Genomic DNA, 13,873 nt, shown 5'->3' on the forward strand with positions numbered 1-13,873 from the left:
GGCTGGGCTCTGATGTAGCCCTTGGAGGCTTTAAGAAGGAGAGGGAAACTGGGGCTGACAGACTTCTGCCACATGATCCAGCAAGAAAGCCCGTGTCACTGAGCAGACACCAGCCCCGTGCTTGTGGGTTTCCTGATTTCCAAAACTGTCAACCAAAGAAGCTTTTCTCCCATAATACACAATTTTGATTTGTTTTGCTTTGGGATTTTGCTTTTTTGAGATAGGGATTCTCTATGATGCCCTGGCTGTCCTGGAACTTTCTCTGTAGAACAGGCTGACCTTGAACTCACAAGAGATCCACCTTCCTCTGCTGGGATTAAAGGTGTGAGCTACCACTGCCTGGCTGAAAGCTTCTCTTCTCTATGAATCACACAGGCTCTGATATTCCACCACAGTCGCAGATATGGATGGCACTGAGATGCAGGGGTTTAGCAGCAGGCTACCCTCAAGGTGTGAGAGCATAAGTGGTGAGAGGGGGGTGAGCAGCGGCATGCTCCCACCCCCTTCTTCACCATTACGGATGTGACATGGCCAGCTGCCTTCACTTCCCTGCAATGACACACCATAACTTGAACTGTGAGTTGAAATAAGGATTCAAAATAAGCATTTGAATCAGGATATTTCACCACAGCAACAGGAAAGGAGAGCAAGGCAGTCAAAGATTCTAAAATTCCTGGCAAGGAACCTGGGAGCTTGCAAAGGCTGATGCTTGAACTTCTCCTGATTCAGCGGCTGTTGGAGAATGAAGCAGAGGACTCTCTCCCTGAAGGAGGGGGAAATGATCAGAGAAACAACCAAGCTCTCCAGAGAAATGAAAATCAGTTTGTGATTTGTAGAGTGAAAGCCACAGTTCTGTTTAGTCTCCAACAAGGCAGGTATAAACTGTTTCTTCCAAGTGGAAAAGAAAAGCACAGATAAACAACGGGCATTCTGGGAAAATCCCATTGGTATTTACTTCAAAGTTGTTTTTTGAGGGAGTCCAGTTGACATCTCATCCACCACAGCTTAGAGTCTCTCCCTCTCTCCAGCCTGCCCTCTCCTTTGCCCCTCCCACTCTTTCTTCCTATCTTCCCCTCTCCCCACACCGCTCTCCCCACACAATGCTATCCACTTTGGACCAAGATACATGGTCTCCAAGTCGCAAACAAAACCCGAATAAGACAATTTTTTGGAGGTTTCATTTATAATCTCAATTTTAAAAAATTATCTTAAACCTAACATTCCTAAATAGCAAATTAGATAATTCTTTGGAATTTTCCTTCTGCTTGAACTTGATATCTGTTGTTAATGAAATGACAATGACATCTCACGCTAAGCTCCCTTGTGCCTGGACCAGTGTAAGGCCCCATCTGCATCTGACTCTGCTTTTTCTAATTCCATGAGACAGACCAGAGGTGACATATACTACGTCATGATTACCTGTTGGGCTCAGGGCTGAATATACTACACATTCTCTCATTTAATTTTTGTGACCTTGTCAGATTGATGGCATAATTTCCATTTCAAAACAGATGAAGAAAGTTAACATATTGAAATAGCTTGCCCCAGGACCAACCTTACTGGAAGGAAGTCAAATAGGGTCAAAGCTTAGCCTATCACATCCCAACCCTACATGGCACTGGCTGTCCTGTGCTGTGCCTGTAACAGCCCATGCCAAGTTCAGGTTACTGACCTTGGAAAATTCCTACAGAGATATTGTCCCTGTCCCAGCAGGATTGGAACTGCAGAGAAGTCAAAGGAGAGGTGAACTTTAGTTTGTATTTATCATGCTAGGCCTTGCCCTTGGGGACCTCACCCATTAGCACCTCACCCATTAGCACCTTGCCCATTAGCACCTCAAATCACTCATTGGAGAGGTGAAAACTGTATTGAGCTGAAGAAAATTCCTTAGATTTTCTTCTAAGGAGACTAAAATGAACCTTTCAATTCTGATACACCCGCTCTTTCTCCTTTCTATTTCTAGCTCATCGAAATGAAAGAAACTTCGACATCAGAGCCTTGGGAATGTATGTCTGCACTTTGAGTCGGATAATGAGGAGACTCACTCTCACAGGTAACTGGGTGATGGCAGGAGACCCTCTTCCTCCCCCCAGGGAAACTAGAGAGTCAGGGGAACTTACGTAGAAGATATTCGGCTGTGTCCTGTTCATAGTCTGCATCTTCTGGGAAGTGATCAATTTTCTTGCACACTCCTCGGAAAGCACCTGTGAAAACAACACAGGGCCCTGAGCCAAGGGAAGAGTGTTACTGGGACCCAGGTTGGATGGTCAATTCCATGTTGCATATACTCCCCTGGTCATCAGAAGCTGTGCATAGAGGCCCAACAACTGGTTTAAGCAGGGTGCAAAAAAGAAACTAGCTGCTATGGTTTGGTTCTTGAATGTCCTTGGGAGGCCCATGCATTAAAAGATAGACCTGAGGTTATGAATAGAGTTCAGTGGTGATGCACTTTCCTAGCTTGTCCAATTTCCAGCAAATGAACAGACACACATACAAACACACTTACAGATACACATACAGATAGACACATCACAGGCACAGACACAGACATAGACAGACACACACATAGACATATACCTAGATACACACAGACAGATACACACAGGCACAGACACAGACAAACGCTCAGATACAGACACACACACAGACACAGACATACACACAGATACAGACATACACACAGACACAGACATACACACAGACACAGACATACACACAAACACACAGACACACACAGAAACAGACACACAGATACAGACACAGACACACACACACACACTTTTGTCATTGGCAGGAGATGCTAGAACATTTGAGCTCAGAAAGAGGAAGCTAGGTTGTTGGATGCATGCCTTAGAAAGAGATTTTAGGAGCTTTACTTCCTATTTACTATGAAGAAAGCAGCATTGCTACCTCCCCCATGTCTTACCCAACAGGAACCACTATGTTCTGTCTCACCAAAACCTCAAACAGCAGAGCCAATTAGCCATGCCCTAAAACTTCAGAATCAACGTACTCCAGTAAACTTCTTTTCCTTAAGAGTTGATTTCTTCCAGGCATTGTAGCACACACCTGTGATTCCAATGGCATGGAGGTGGAAACAGTAGGGTTGCAGGTTCGAGACCCGTCTAGGATATGTGATAAGGTCAAGGCCAACTTGAGAGACTGGACAAGACCTCCTCTCAAAATTAAAATAGGAAATGAGGTGAGGGAAGTAGCTCAGTAGTAGAGCACTTACCTAGCATGCTCAAGGCCTAGATCATACACACACACACACACCACACACACAGTGTTTGTCTTGGATATTTGTCACAGTGAGCCACAGCTAACATATCAGCAGAGACAACAGAAAATAAATGCATTCAATAAAAACCAAGAGTCTAAAATACTCTGTGTTTTAGATATCGCATGCCGTTGCCATCTTAGAAGGACAGAGAACTAGGAAGCATGAGGGCTTGTGTAGGGTCGCCCCTATCCTGCCTTGGTGAGGGAAAAGGGAGGAAGAACTGAAGCATTTGATTCATCTTCCCATTTGACAAGTGAGCAAAGGAAAATTTCACTTCCAGTCACTTAGGCAAGCAAAGAGCCAACATTTGGGAATAGTCCCCTGTCTCCAACCTGCCAGTTCTTACCACAGGTCCTTCCAGTCATCTCTTCCTTCGGGAGATGACAGTCACCCTCCCCCCACCTCTGTGGAGCTCACTCAGACCCACAGAGAAGTTGTCAGCATTCTGCTTTCTTCCTTTCTTCAGCATAAACTTGACTCAACTCATTGTGTGTGTTTGATAATCATTGTGGGTGTTTATTAACTAGCCAATTAACCAATTTCTAGGGCAGTTAATGACTCTGTCAGTTCTTATAAATGACAAACACTATTCAGAATGTCTCACAGCACAGCATGAAATTATGCTTGTGTTTCCTCTTCCCTGTCTGCAAAGACGGAGAAAGGGAGGTGAGGGGCAGTGTAGGGCAGAGCCAAGCAGGAAGGTGGAGAATCAGACAGAGCCAGCCATGCTTTTCAGCGAGGTCACTGAAAATGAGAAAAGGCCATCTATGAAATATATATGTGTATATAATTCTTGTGAAGCTTGGGTGCATAACCATAATAGCTGCCACTTATTAAGTGCTTCTGTGGTGAAAAGATGGCTTAGTGGCTGTAGGACTTGATGTTAACCATTAGGATTTTCACTCAGCTCCCCCAGAACCCACATAAAAAGCTGATTGTGGCAATGGTGATGTCTACCTGTAATGAAAGTGCTGGAAGGTGGAGACAGGAGATTCCCAAGGCATAATGACCAGACAGTCTAGCTGAATTAGTGAATTCTTGGTTTAATGAGAGACCCTGTCTCCAAGATTGGCACAGTAGAGAAATGTGTTTGCTGCATGATTTTAATGGTATGTATTTAATTCCTGGAACCCACATAAAGATAGAAGGAAAGAACAGACTCTAAAAAGTTGTCCTCTGACCTTCACACATGCTCTGTGGTATACACACACACACACACACACACACACTAAAAAAATAAATGGCTGGACATGATGTTACACACCTTTAATCACAGCACTCTGAAGGCAGAGATAGGCAGATCTCTGTGAATTCAAGGCCAGTTTTGTCTACATAGTAAGTTCTAGCCATGCCAGTCAAAGGTACATAATAATATCCTGTCTTTAAAAAAAAAAAAGAAAAAAAAGCAACTAAAGAAGACACTCAACATTGACCTCTGGCCTCTATACAAATAAACATGTATACACATGTACACATGCCTCAACTCATACCCTTGTGCCCAAACACAAAATAAGTCTTTCCAGTAGGCCGGGCACCTTGATGAAGCCCAACACCCTTTGAGGCGAGTCTGTTAATACTGATAGTTCCGATGGGGCACTGAGGATAACAAAGGCATCCTAACTGGTGAGATTTTAAAGCCTGAGGCTTCACCATCAGACCATGAATACCTCCATTGCTGTGTCTATTCTTGGTCCTATGACTATTTTACAAAACTAAGAGCACTATTAACTTCTTACTACTCACTACTGTAAGTAGGCTTCAAGCCAGCAGCATTTCACAGTAATTGTGATGAGATATGTAGACCATATCTTTGGTTATGATTCAAAGAATAGTTTCAGAATCCTGTAAAGATCTAGGAAAGAGGACTCAGGAAATTCTTGGAGGGAAAAACAAATAATAACCTTTCTCCTAACCCTGAAGAAAAGACATTAATTTTACTATTGTATTTCACAGTTTTGTTCTTATGTTCCCATTTGCTGAGCATGTTATGTCTTGACCTGGGTTCCGAAGACCCATGAAGCAGTCTTCAGGATGATTGAATCATGGCAGCTCTAAGTTTATCAGAGGATTAATCCTCTGATGGGTTTATAGCTAAATAGACTTAGAGGCTCTGGAAATGGTAAACAAAGTGAGTCTTTGGATATATGCATGACTGAAGGCTGTATCTTGTCCTCAGCCCAATCCCTCTCTCATTTCTTCTTGTTTGTAGCAACCACTATATTGTACAATGAGTAGCCTCTCTGCCCTCATGATTCCTCATCACAAGCCTAAAAGCAGTGGGTCCAACTGACCACAGACTGGAGTCTTTCAAACTGCGAGCTAAAAGGAACACATATCAGGCATTTTGTCCCATCAATGAAGTGTACTGACACTGGAGCTAGCAAGATGGCTCAGTGGGAAAAGTGCTTACTGCACAAGTAAGGAGACCTGAGTTTAGATCTCTAGCACTCATGGAAAAACAAATGTCACATCATGTATTTGTCACCTCTGTACTAGGCTGAGGGCGGGTCCTGGGGCCTTCCTGAGCAGCCAGGTTAGTAAGCTTTGATTCAGTGAGAGACTCTGCCTCAAAAATGAGGTAGAATGCAATAGAAGAAGACATCTAAAGTTGACTACTGGCCTCTACAGATGCATGCCAATACAAGTACACACACACACACACACACACACACACACACACACACACACACGTATGCACACCTCATGCACATACACAAAGTGAATCAACACAAATTGACTGGATAACATCAATAATAAGTAATACCTATTGCATATTTACTATATCCCACGAACCACTTGAAGTATCTTACATGCTTTATACTCTATAGTTCTCAAAATACACCATTCTGTGATCAATTATTCAGGAAAAAACTGAAGAGGGTGAGTACACTATCACACCAGTGTACTGTCTTATGGATTCCAAAGATCAAAGTCCTCAGAACTGCTGTGACTCTAGCTTTCTTCAGTGATTTTAGAAGTGAGAGCATAGTACTTCGCCAGGTGACTTAGTGACAGTTTTATGGTCATCCCTTGCAATCAATAGTGCTAATGGGGTACATCAGTGGTTATTCACCAGCTATGTTTCTTTCCTGAAGTAGGCCAGGGACCCCTGGGCAGAGCAAGGGGCATTGAGAGTAGCCTCACCTCACTGTGAGCTGTTTTATGTATTCTATAGAAGACTGCACAGGGAGAAAAGGTTCAGGGAAAGACGGAATGTGGGCTCTCCTGAAACTGGCTACTCAGGACCACTATGGCGATTAGTAGGTGTAGGGATGTCTGTATTTCTCATGAAACGGTCACTCCAAGTGATTCAGGCAGCATGGAGATGGGTACTTACAATCAGGAAGCTCCAGTGGCTCTTGGAAACATACTAGCCAGCTTTAAGTGTGTGTCTGCGTGTGTGTGTGTACACCTACACATGAGGAGTGCAAGTGAGCCTGCACATGTGTGTATGTGTATCCTCAGTTGCTATCTGCCTAAAAAAGATTTCATTTCATTTAAAATCATGTGTCTACATGTGAGTATATGCATGTGAGTGCCGGTGCCCCCAGAAGCCAGAGGTCTTGGGTTCCCTAGGAGCTGGAGTCACAGGTTATGAGCTGCCTGACATGGGAGCAGTTTGTGCTCTTAAGTCCTGAGTCATCTCCCCGGCCCCCGCTTTTTTTTTGAGATAGGCTGACAGGCCAGCAAACACCAGGGACCCTCTTGTCTCTATGTCCCAGTGCCTGCATTACCAGCATGTGGCATCACCTCACTTGTCTTTTTCACATGTGTTCTGGGGATCGAATTCAGATCTTCACGTTTGACCACCAAGTACGGTATCAACTAAGCTATCTCTCTTGCTCCAGCATACAAGGCTTTTTAATTTAAATTTTATGTGTATGGGCGTTTGTCTGCATGTGTGTCTGTGCACCACTTACGTGTCTGGTGCCTGAAGAGACCAAAAGAGAGCATCAGATCCCCTGGAACCAGGAGTTACTGATGGCTGTGAGTTGCCTTGTGTGTTCTGGATCTTGGGTATTGAACCTGGGTCCTCTGAAAAGCAGCCAGTTCTTTTCACTGCAGAACCATCTCTCTAGCCCTGGCAGCAAGCTTTTAAAGGCCAAAAGTGGTCCACTACCTGACTTCCTATGGTTTATCAGCTGGGAATGGCATTTGAATATTTAGATGATTGAGGGAAAAATCAAAAGGATATTATTTTATAACATGCAGTGAATAAAATTTTACTGATGCACAGCTCTAATGCTGACTTTCATGCTGCTAAGGCAGACATGAGTACTTGTGACAGACTGTACAGCAGGAAATATTTACTTTCTGTCTAAGAAAGATTCTGCTGAACTCTCTCTGGTCCAGTAACGTCTGCTCTCTAAGGGGAAAGGTAGAAATTAAAATGAGTTTGGGCTTTCTTAGGATGTAGGGTGTGTGTGTATGCATGTGTACATGTGTGTGTGGTGTATGTGCTTGTGTATGCTTATGTGGAAGCCAGAGGATGTTGGGTGAGCTGATCTCCACCAGGGTCTGTCACTGAACCTGAAGCCAGGCTGGAAGGGAGCAAGCCTCAGTGGTTTTCCTGTATTTGCGGCCCCTCATCACCGGGTAATGGGTACATATGGCCACACTGGGCCCTTTGTGTATACTGGGTATTCAAATGGGGGTCCCCAGGCCCATGCAGCAGGCACTCTCACCCACTGACTTAGCCCTTGTCCAGCAGACCTTTCAGAAATTTGGGTAAAAAAATGTTTTGTTTTGTGATGTTTATTTTTTTGTTTTCCTTTAACCTTCATTGTTTAATTGCATGCTGTGCTCTATTAAAAACTTAACATGCTTGCCATAATTTAAAGCTCAGGATATTCCACATGAAAATCAGATCTTTGGGTTTTCTTTTAGAATGAGTTCATTGTCACTTCCATGTGACAACCAATCCTTAGCCTGGGCATGAGTTCACCAGTTGGCCAGAATCACCATTTGGCCCTGTGGTACACCCATGTTCCTACAGACATGTAATCCTGCTATCTCTGAATGAAAACATACTGAGTAAGAGGCCTGTCTTTGAATCACATCTTGGCATCAACTTCATATCAATCATTCACTAGTTGTAGTGCTCAGTGAATTACCTCTGCCACCTCTGGGGAGATAGTAAAAGTGGTGTCATGGAGTTGCCCCGAGGCTGTCCTGATGCTGTCACAGTACCTTCAGCACCAGGGCTGCATTCAGCACTCTTGCACATCTTTCAATCAGGCAAATGCAGAAAGTGTTTAGTACAGCTCCTGGCACTTAGCAGGAACTCAATAAATCAGACCCATTACTACCATTGATTTTGGTAAATATTTTAGGATGAGATGAGACAGATGGGTGACATGGTGTGATTTTAAAAAGCAAAGCATTATAAAAGGGGAGGGTGTCAAGGATTTCCCCAAGGAAGACTCCACACTGATCATAAAGCTGTTGGCACCCCAAGTCAAACACTTGTTGTAAAGTGAACTTGGCCATTCGTATCAGTAGCATATTGCTAGCTCCCAGAAATAACTTCCAGTTGACATTTTTATATCTCTTCCATGCATTTTTCCCTCCTATGCTTTCACACAAGAAGATTTAACGGGGTTGGGACCATATACTCTTCTTTACTTCATTTTCCATGAATATTTCCCCATATTAATAAAAATTTTTGAGACTTTCTTTTGCTATGTGGTCAGACTAGCCTTGAACTTGTGATCCTCCTGCCTCAGCCTTCTGTGTGCTAGAATTACAGGTATGTGCTTTCTCTTGTCAAGAATAAAGACATTTTAAGAAAGACACTTGCTTCTCTCCCTTTAGTTGTGAGACTATTGAAACAATGGGTCCCAAGGAAATGGAATTTCCTCAGGAGTCTCCGGTTGGGAGAAGGAAAAGGCTGGGTCCTGGTGCCAGCCGGAGGAGGAGCTTGTCTCCTTAAAGAGACTTTATCCAGTTCTGGCAGTTTGTCAGCCTACCTGACAAGAGAAACTGGAGCTGACACAAGAATAGGTCAGTGATGTGTGGGACCATGTTCTGACCAGGACTGCTTAGATATGTGAATCTCTTACCCTCCATTTAAGCCTAAACCTCTTGTCAGGACCCCAGGTACAGACTAGGGAGGCTCATTGCATCTCTTTGTTTGTTCTTCTCCTCAATGTACACACCAAATAGATCTTTCTGGGCTCTACACTATTACTTGTCTCTTTAACGACCTACCAAGAACAGCTGGCTGAGCCTAGCTTGTTACAACTGCTGGTGCCCAGGATCTGCTCTTAACAACCCTAGTAACATCACCATGCATAGCACGATGTTAATACATCTTTTAAAAAAAGGAAGAAAAAGGATGAGCATGATTTGCCTACACACTGGAACCTAGAAATACTGAAAACATTCAGGTTGTAAGGATCAAGTCAGGATACAAACTTAACACCATCCTGGCTCATCATCAAGCTGAAGCTCTGAGGCAGAGACACTGCAAAGAGGGTGAAGCGAACAAAGAAGAGGACCATGAGTGTTGGTCTGGGGACTGATCGGTGGCTAGGGGATGATGAGGGGACTCCAGTACCCAGGCAGCTGGAAGAGCTGGGGTGTGAGAGTCAGTGGATCTCAAGATCCTGGGAAGAACCTTAGAGTGGAAGGAGAGATTTCTTGAGCAGGTGAGGTGTCATTGTGAATACTAGTTTTGATGGTGGTTAAAGTTGCATTCTGGGAGGAGAAGATTATTCCAGTAGCTTTGGCTAGACAATGGGATCTTTTCTTCACAGGAGGAATAATGTGTTCTTAGACCATCACACCTTCTAAGGGCAGGTCCTTGAAGCAGTCCCACTAAGATCAAAAATAGGAGAGGGATGCTTGTCATTGTCTCTGTTAGTTACTGAAGCTCCGTGGTGGACTCTACTCTCCACAAGGACTGAACTGTGAGCAAAAGCGAGAAAATAGATAAAGGCACCATTTTCCCCAGGTGACAGAATTAGTCTATTCAGGAAACTGAAAGCAATTTTCTCAGAAAAAAATTAGAATGAATGAAAGGGCATTCATTTTTTTGTTTGTTTTTTTTCAAGGTACTAAGACATACAACAGAGCTATAATAATTAAGTCCTTGTGGTACTCACGTTGCACATTTATTAGAATAATTCTTAAATGTATAAGCACCCTAAAATAAGCAGCCTATTATCTCATATTTAGATAACCTCTGTTTAAATGAAAAGAACATATGTGACATATGGTTCAAATGGTATAGAAAGGATTCAGAGTAAGCACCCCCACACACACACAATTATCTCCTTGGTAACTCAGTATAATGATTTTTGTTAACTGAATGCCTAGTGAAATCATGTCTAGTTTGAGATTTGAAGGTTAATTAGAAGCTAATCAGAGGAGGTGGTTTCTTGAAGCAGGGGGGGATCTGGTGTGATGAGACAGAATTCAGGAGGGAGGACTGTTTGGGCGTTCAGAGTCAGCCGAGGTTTGGTCTGCAGAATAGACCCAGAGTGCATGAATGAGAGGATGAGGGCTCTGGGGACGGGCTGTGTATGAGATCTGGGCTACAAAGGTTGGTTTCAGCTTCTGGGAATTCCTTGGTGGCCAAGACAAAGAGGATGCTGGTCCTCAGACCTGAGATCCCCATTGAGAATCTTAACCAGTCAGTGAACAAGATAATGGTATTTTGATAAATGAGCATAGCATTAAGTTGCCTTCTAGTACCTACCCTTTTACACATAGTTCCATGCAGTGTTCATCCCTCATCAGAGAAGCTTCTCATTGCAGTGGATAGTGGCTAATGCTGAGACACACAACTAGTCAAAATGCATTATTGCCCTTCCTTATCTCTCCCCTTTCCTTCTGGTGGTCCTTTTCCTTTTTCCAAATAAGTATAGATTCTGCACATGAGAGAAAATGTGACAATTGTCTTTCTGAGTTAGGCTTATTTTGATTAATGTCATGGTTTCCAGTTCTATCCATGCGTTAGGGTTACTACTGTTGTGATGAAATACCATGACCAAAGAAACTTGGGAAAGAAAAGGTTTACTTGACTTACACTTCCATATTACTGTTCATTACTGAAGGAAGTCAGGGAAGGAACTCAAAAAGAGCAGGAACCTAGAGACAGAAGTTGATACAAAGGCCATAGAGGAGTGCTGCTTACTGACTTGCTCAGCCTGCTTTCTTATAGAACCCAGGTCCACTAGTCCAAGGATGGCACCACCATGCTGGGCCTGAACTGATGTATATATATGTGTATATATATATATATATATGTGTGTGTGTGTGTGTGTGTGTGTGTGTGTGTGTGTGTGTTTTGCTGGGAATCAAACCCAGGGACTTGTGCCCATGAGGCAAGTGTTCTACCACTACATTACATCCTTGGTATGATGGTAGTTCTATATTTGGTGGGGGCAAATGGTGGCAACCATGGGTAAGGTGGTGGGGCAGTTGCTGACAATAGTGGGTAAGGTCACAGGATAGGCAGCTGGTGGCAACCCTGAATAGGGTTGTAGAGGAGGACTGGACCTTCAGACATAGATGGAGAAGAAACCAGCTATCTGAAGATTCAGATAAGGTCTTTTCAGTGAAGAGACTGCATAGGCAGAGGCTGAGAAGTAGAATGGACTCCTCAGTTTGAGAAGGGAGGCCACTGTGGACAGAGGGCTGTTTTGTCAATTTCACTGGGTCTACCAGCTACCCTTCCAGCTGTTTCTCTATCACTGATCTCTGGAATACCCAGGAGGCTGGGTTGCATGTGGACTATGATCAACTCTAGCTCTTACCTAGGCTTAGGAGCACCCAGTACAGGCATCCTAAAGGATGTGCATGATCCTGAGTGACTACCAAACATGCCAAGACAGGAAGTAGTCTGGAAGATGGGGTATTTGTGTTTTTGAGTCCTAAAAATCTTGTCAGCTCTCTCCAAAGCTTAACAAAAGGATGAGAGTCCCCATTCTGAGAGTTTTCTTTCAGGTTCCAGCAATGTGGCCCCAGCTTGAACCTGGGAAATGGCCATCAGTAGTCACAAAGAGGCATACGTCTCTTAGCTGGAATCTGTAGAAATAGGTGAGATTCTTGCAGTCTGGGGAAAACAATGTCTCATTTTCAACATGTATATTTTGACCTCTGGGTGGCGGTGGTTACAGGGCAGAAAGAACACAAATTCTGGTATTCTCAAATGCTCCCCTTACAAGCTCACCAGTTAGATGCTCTTACACAGTGGACTGAATGCTTGCATTTCCCCAGACATCTATGTTGAAATCTTAATCTCCAGTATGATGTTATGATGAGGAACAGTCTTTGGGAATTAATGACAACAGGAGGGTAGAATATTCATGAATGGGATTAGCATCCTTATAAAGGGGGCCCCATTCCAAGACCAATAAGAAAGCAGTCCTGGGCAACCAGGAATGGGCCTATCAGAACCTTAGCATGTGGTAGGTTCTGTGATCTACCATCACCCAAATCTATAAAAAAATTCTATTATATAAACCATCCAGTATATCAACAGTTCTCAACTAGTAGGTCTTGACTCTTTGGGGGTTTAATGACTCTTCACAGGAGTCACCTAAGACCATCAAAAAACATAGATAATTGATAACAAAATTACAGTTGTGAAGTAGCAACGAAAATAATTTTATGGTTTGGGATCAACACAACAAGAAGAACTGTATTAACGGGTTGCAGCATTAGGAAGGTTGGGGACTGCTGCATATATGGCATTGTATTACAGTAACACAGGCCAAGAGAGGGCATTGTAATTTTTCAGACTGTTTGTCAACCTGACAGAATCACCTACCACGCACACCACTAGGCTTGTCTGTGAGGAAGTTTCTAGACTGGGTTAATTGAGGCTGGAAGACCCACCACCCTAAACTCGGGAAGCACCATTCTCAGACTGGGGTCACAGACTGAATAGAGAGAAGCGTTCTTGACTGTGGGTGTAATGTGACAAGCTACCTTTCATTTCGACTGCCATGCCATCCCTACCAGGATGGAGTGAATCCTTAAAACTGTGTGCTGAAATAAACCTGTCATTCTGTAAGTTGCTTTTTGTCAGGTATTTTGTCTTAGTACCAAGTAACATGTGCCAACACCTTAGGTGAGTCATCCCCCTGCAACTGGACCTCTTCACTGGCTCTTGATTGGTAGGAGTTTTAAAAAAAAGTTGGTGCTGGATGGATACCTTCAATCAGTAAAATGCTTGTCGTGCAAGCATGAGGGCCTGAGTTTGACCACCAGAGTCCTCATAAAAAGACCTTAATCCCAGTGCTGAGAAGACAGAGACATTCAGTCCCTGGGCTCACTGGCCAGCCAGCTTTGCCGACTCAGTAAGTCAAAGTAATAGACCCTGTTCCAAAAAATAAGGTGAAAAGTGACCGAGGAAGACATCGAAAGTTTCCCACGTACCCCAAAGAATTCACAGTAGTCTCCCCTTTTATTGAGTATGATCTGCCAGGTACCTGATGAATGCTCTCTCTAGATCTACCTCATATTTTGCACAGCAAGTGTTACCTGAGGTGACATGAAGAAGTATGGCGTATGAGGCCAGGATGACTGAGTTTAGGTCCTGCTTCTACTATGTCTCACCTGTAAGTTACTTAGCTTATC

The 13,873-nt window shown here is 43.6% G+C and overlaps 1 protein-coding gene across 2 annotated transcripts in view; it reads right to left on the reverse strand.

The window, feature by feature from the left end:
* The window catches only part of Cacng3 (calcium voltage-gated channel auxiliary subunit gamma 3), a 95,629-nt gene that overhangs the window by 12,550 nt on the left and 69,206 nt on the right, over positions 1–13,873 (reverse strand). For both annotated transcript variants that reach the window (XM_013117418.3, XM_005064454.4), the window contains exon 2: positions 2,121–2,204. In XM_013117418.3, coding sequence (XP_012972872.1) covers positions 2,121–2,204 — 84 coding nt within the window. The remainder of the gene's footprint in view (positions 1–2,120; positions 2,205–13,873) is intronic.

Source organism: Mesocricetus auratus, unplaced genomic scaffold, assembly GCF_017639785.1.
Source record: "Mesocricetus auratus isolate SY011 unplaced genomic scaffold, BCM_Maur_2.0 Super-Scaffold_4256, whole genome shotgun sequence".
Lineage (NCBI taxonomy): Eukaryota > Metazoa > Chordata > Mammalia > Rodentia > Cricetidae > Mesocricetus > Mesocricetus auratus.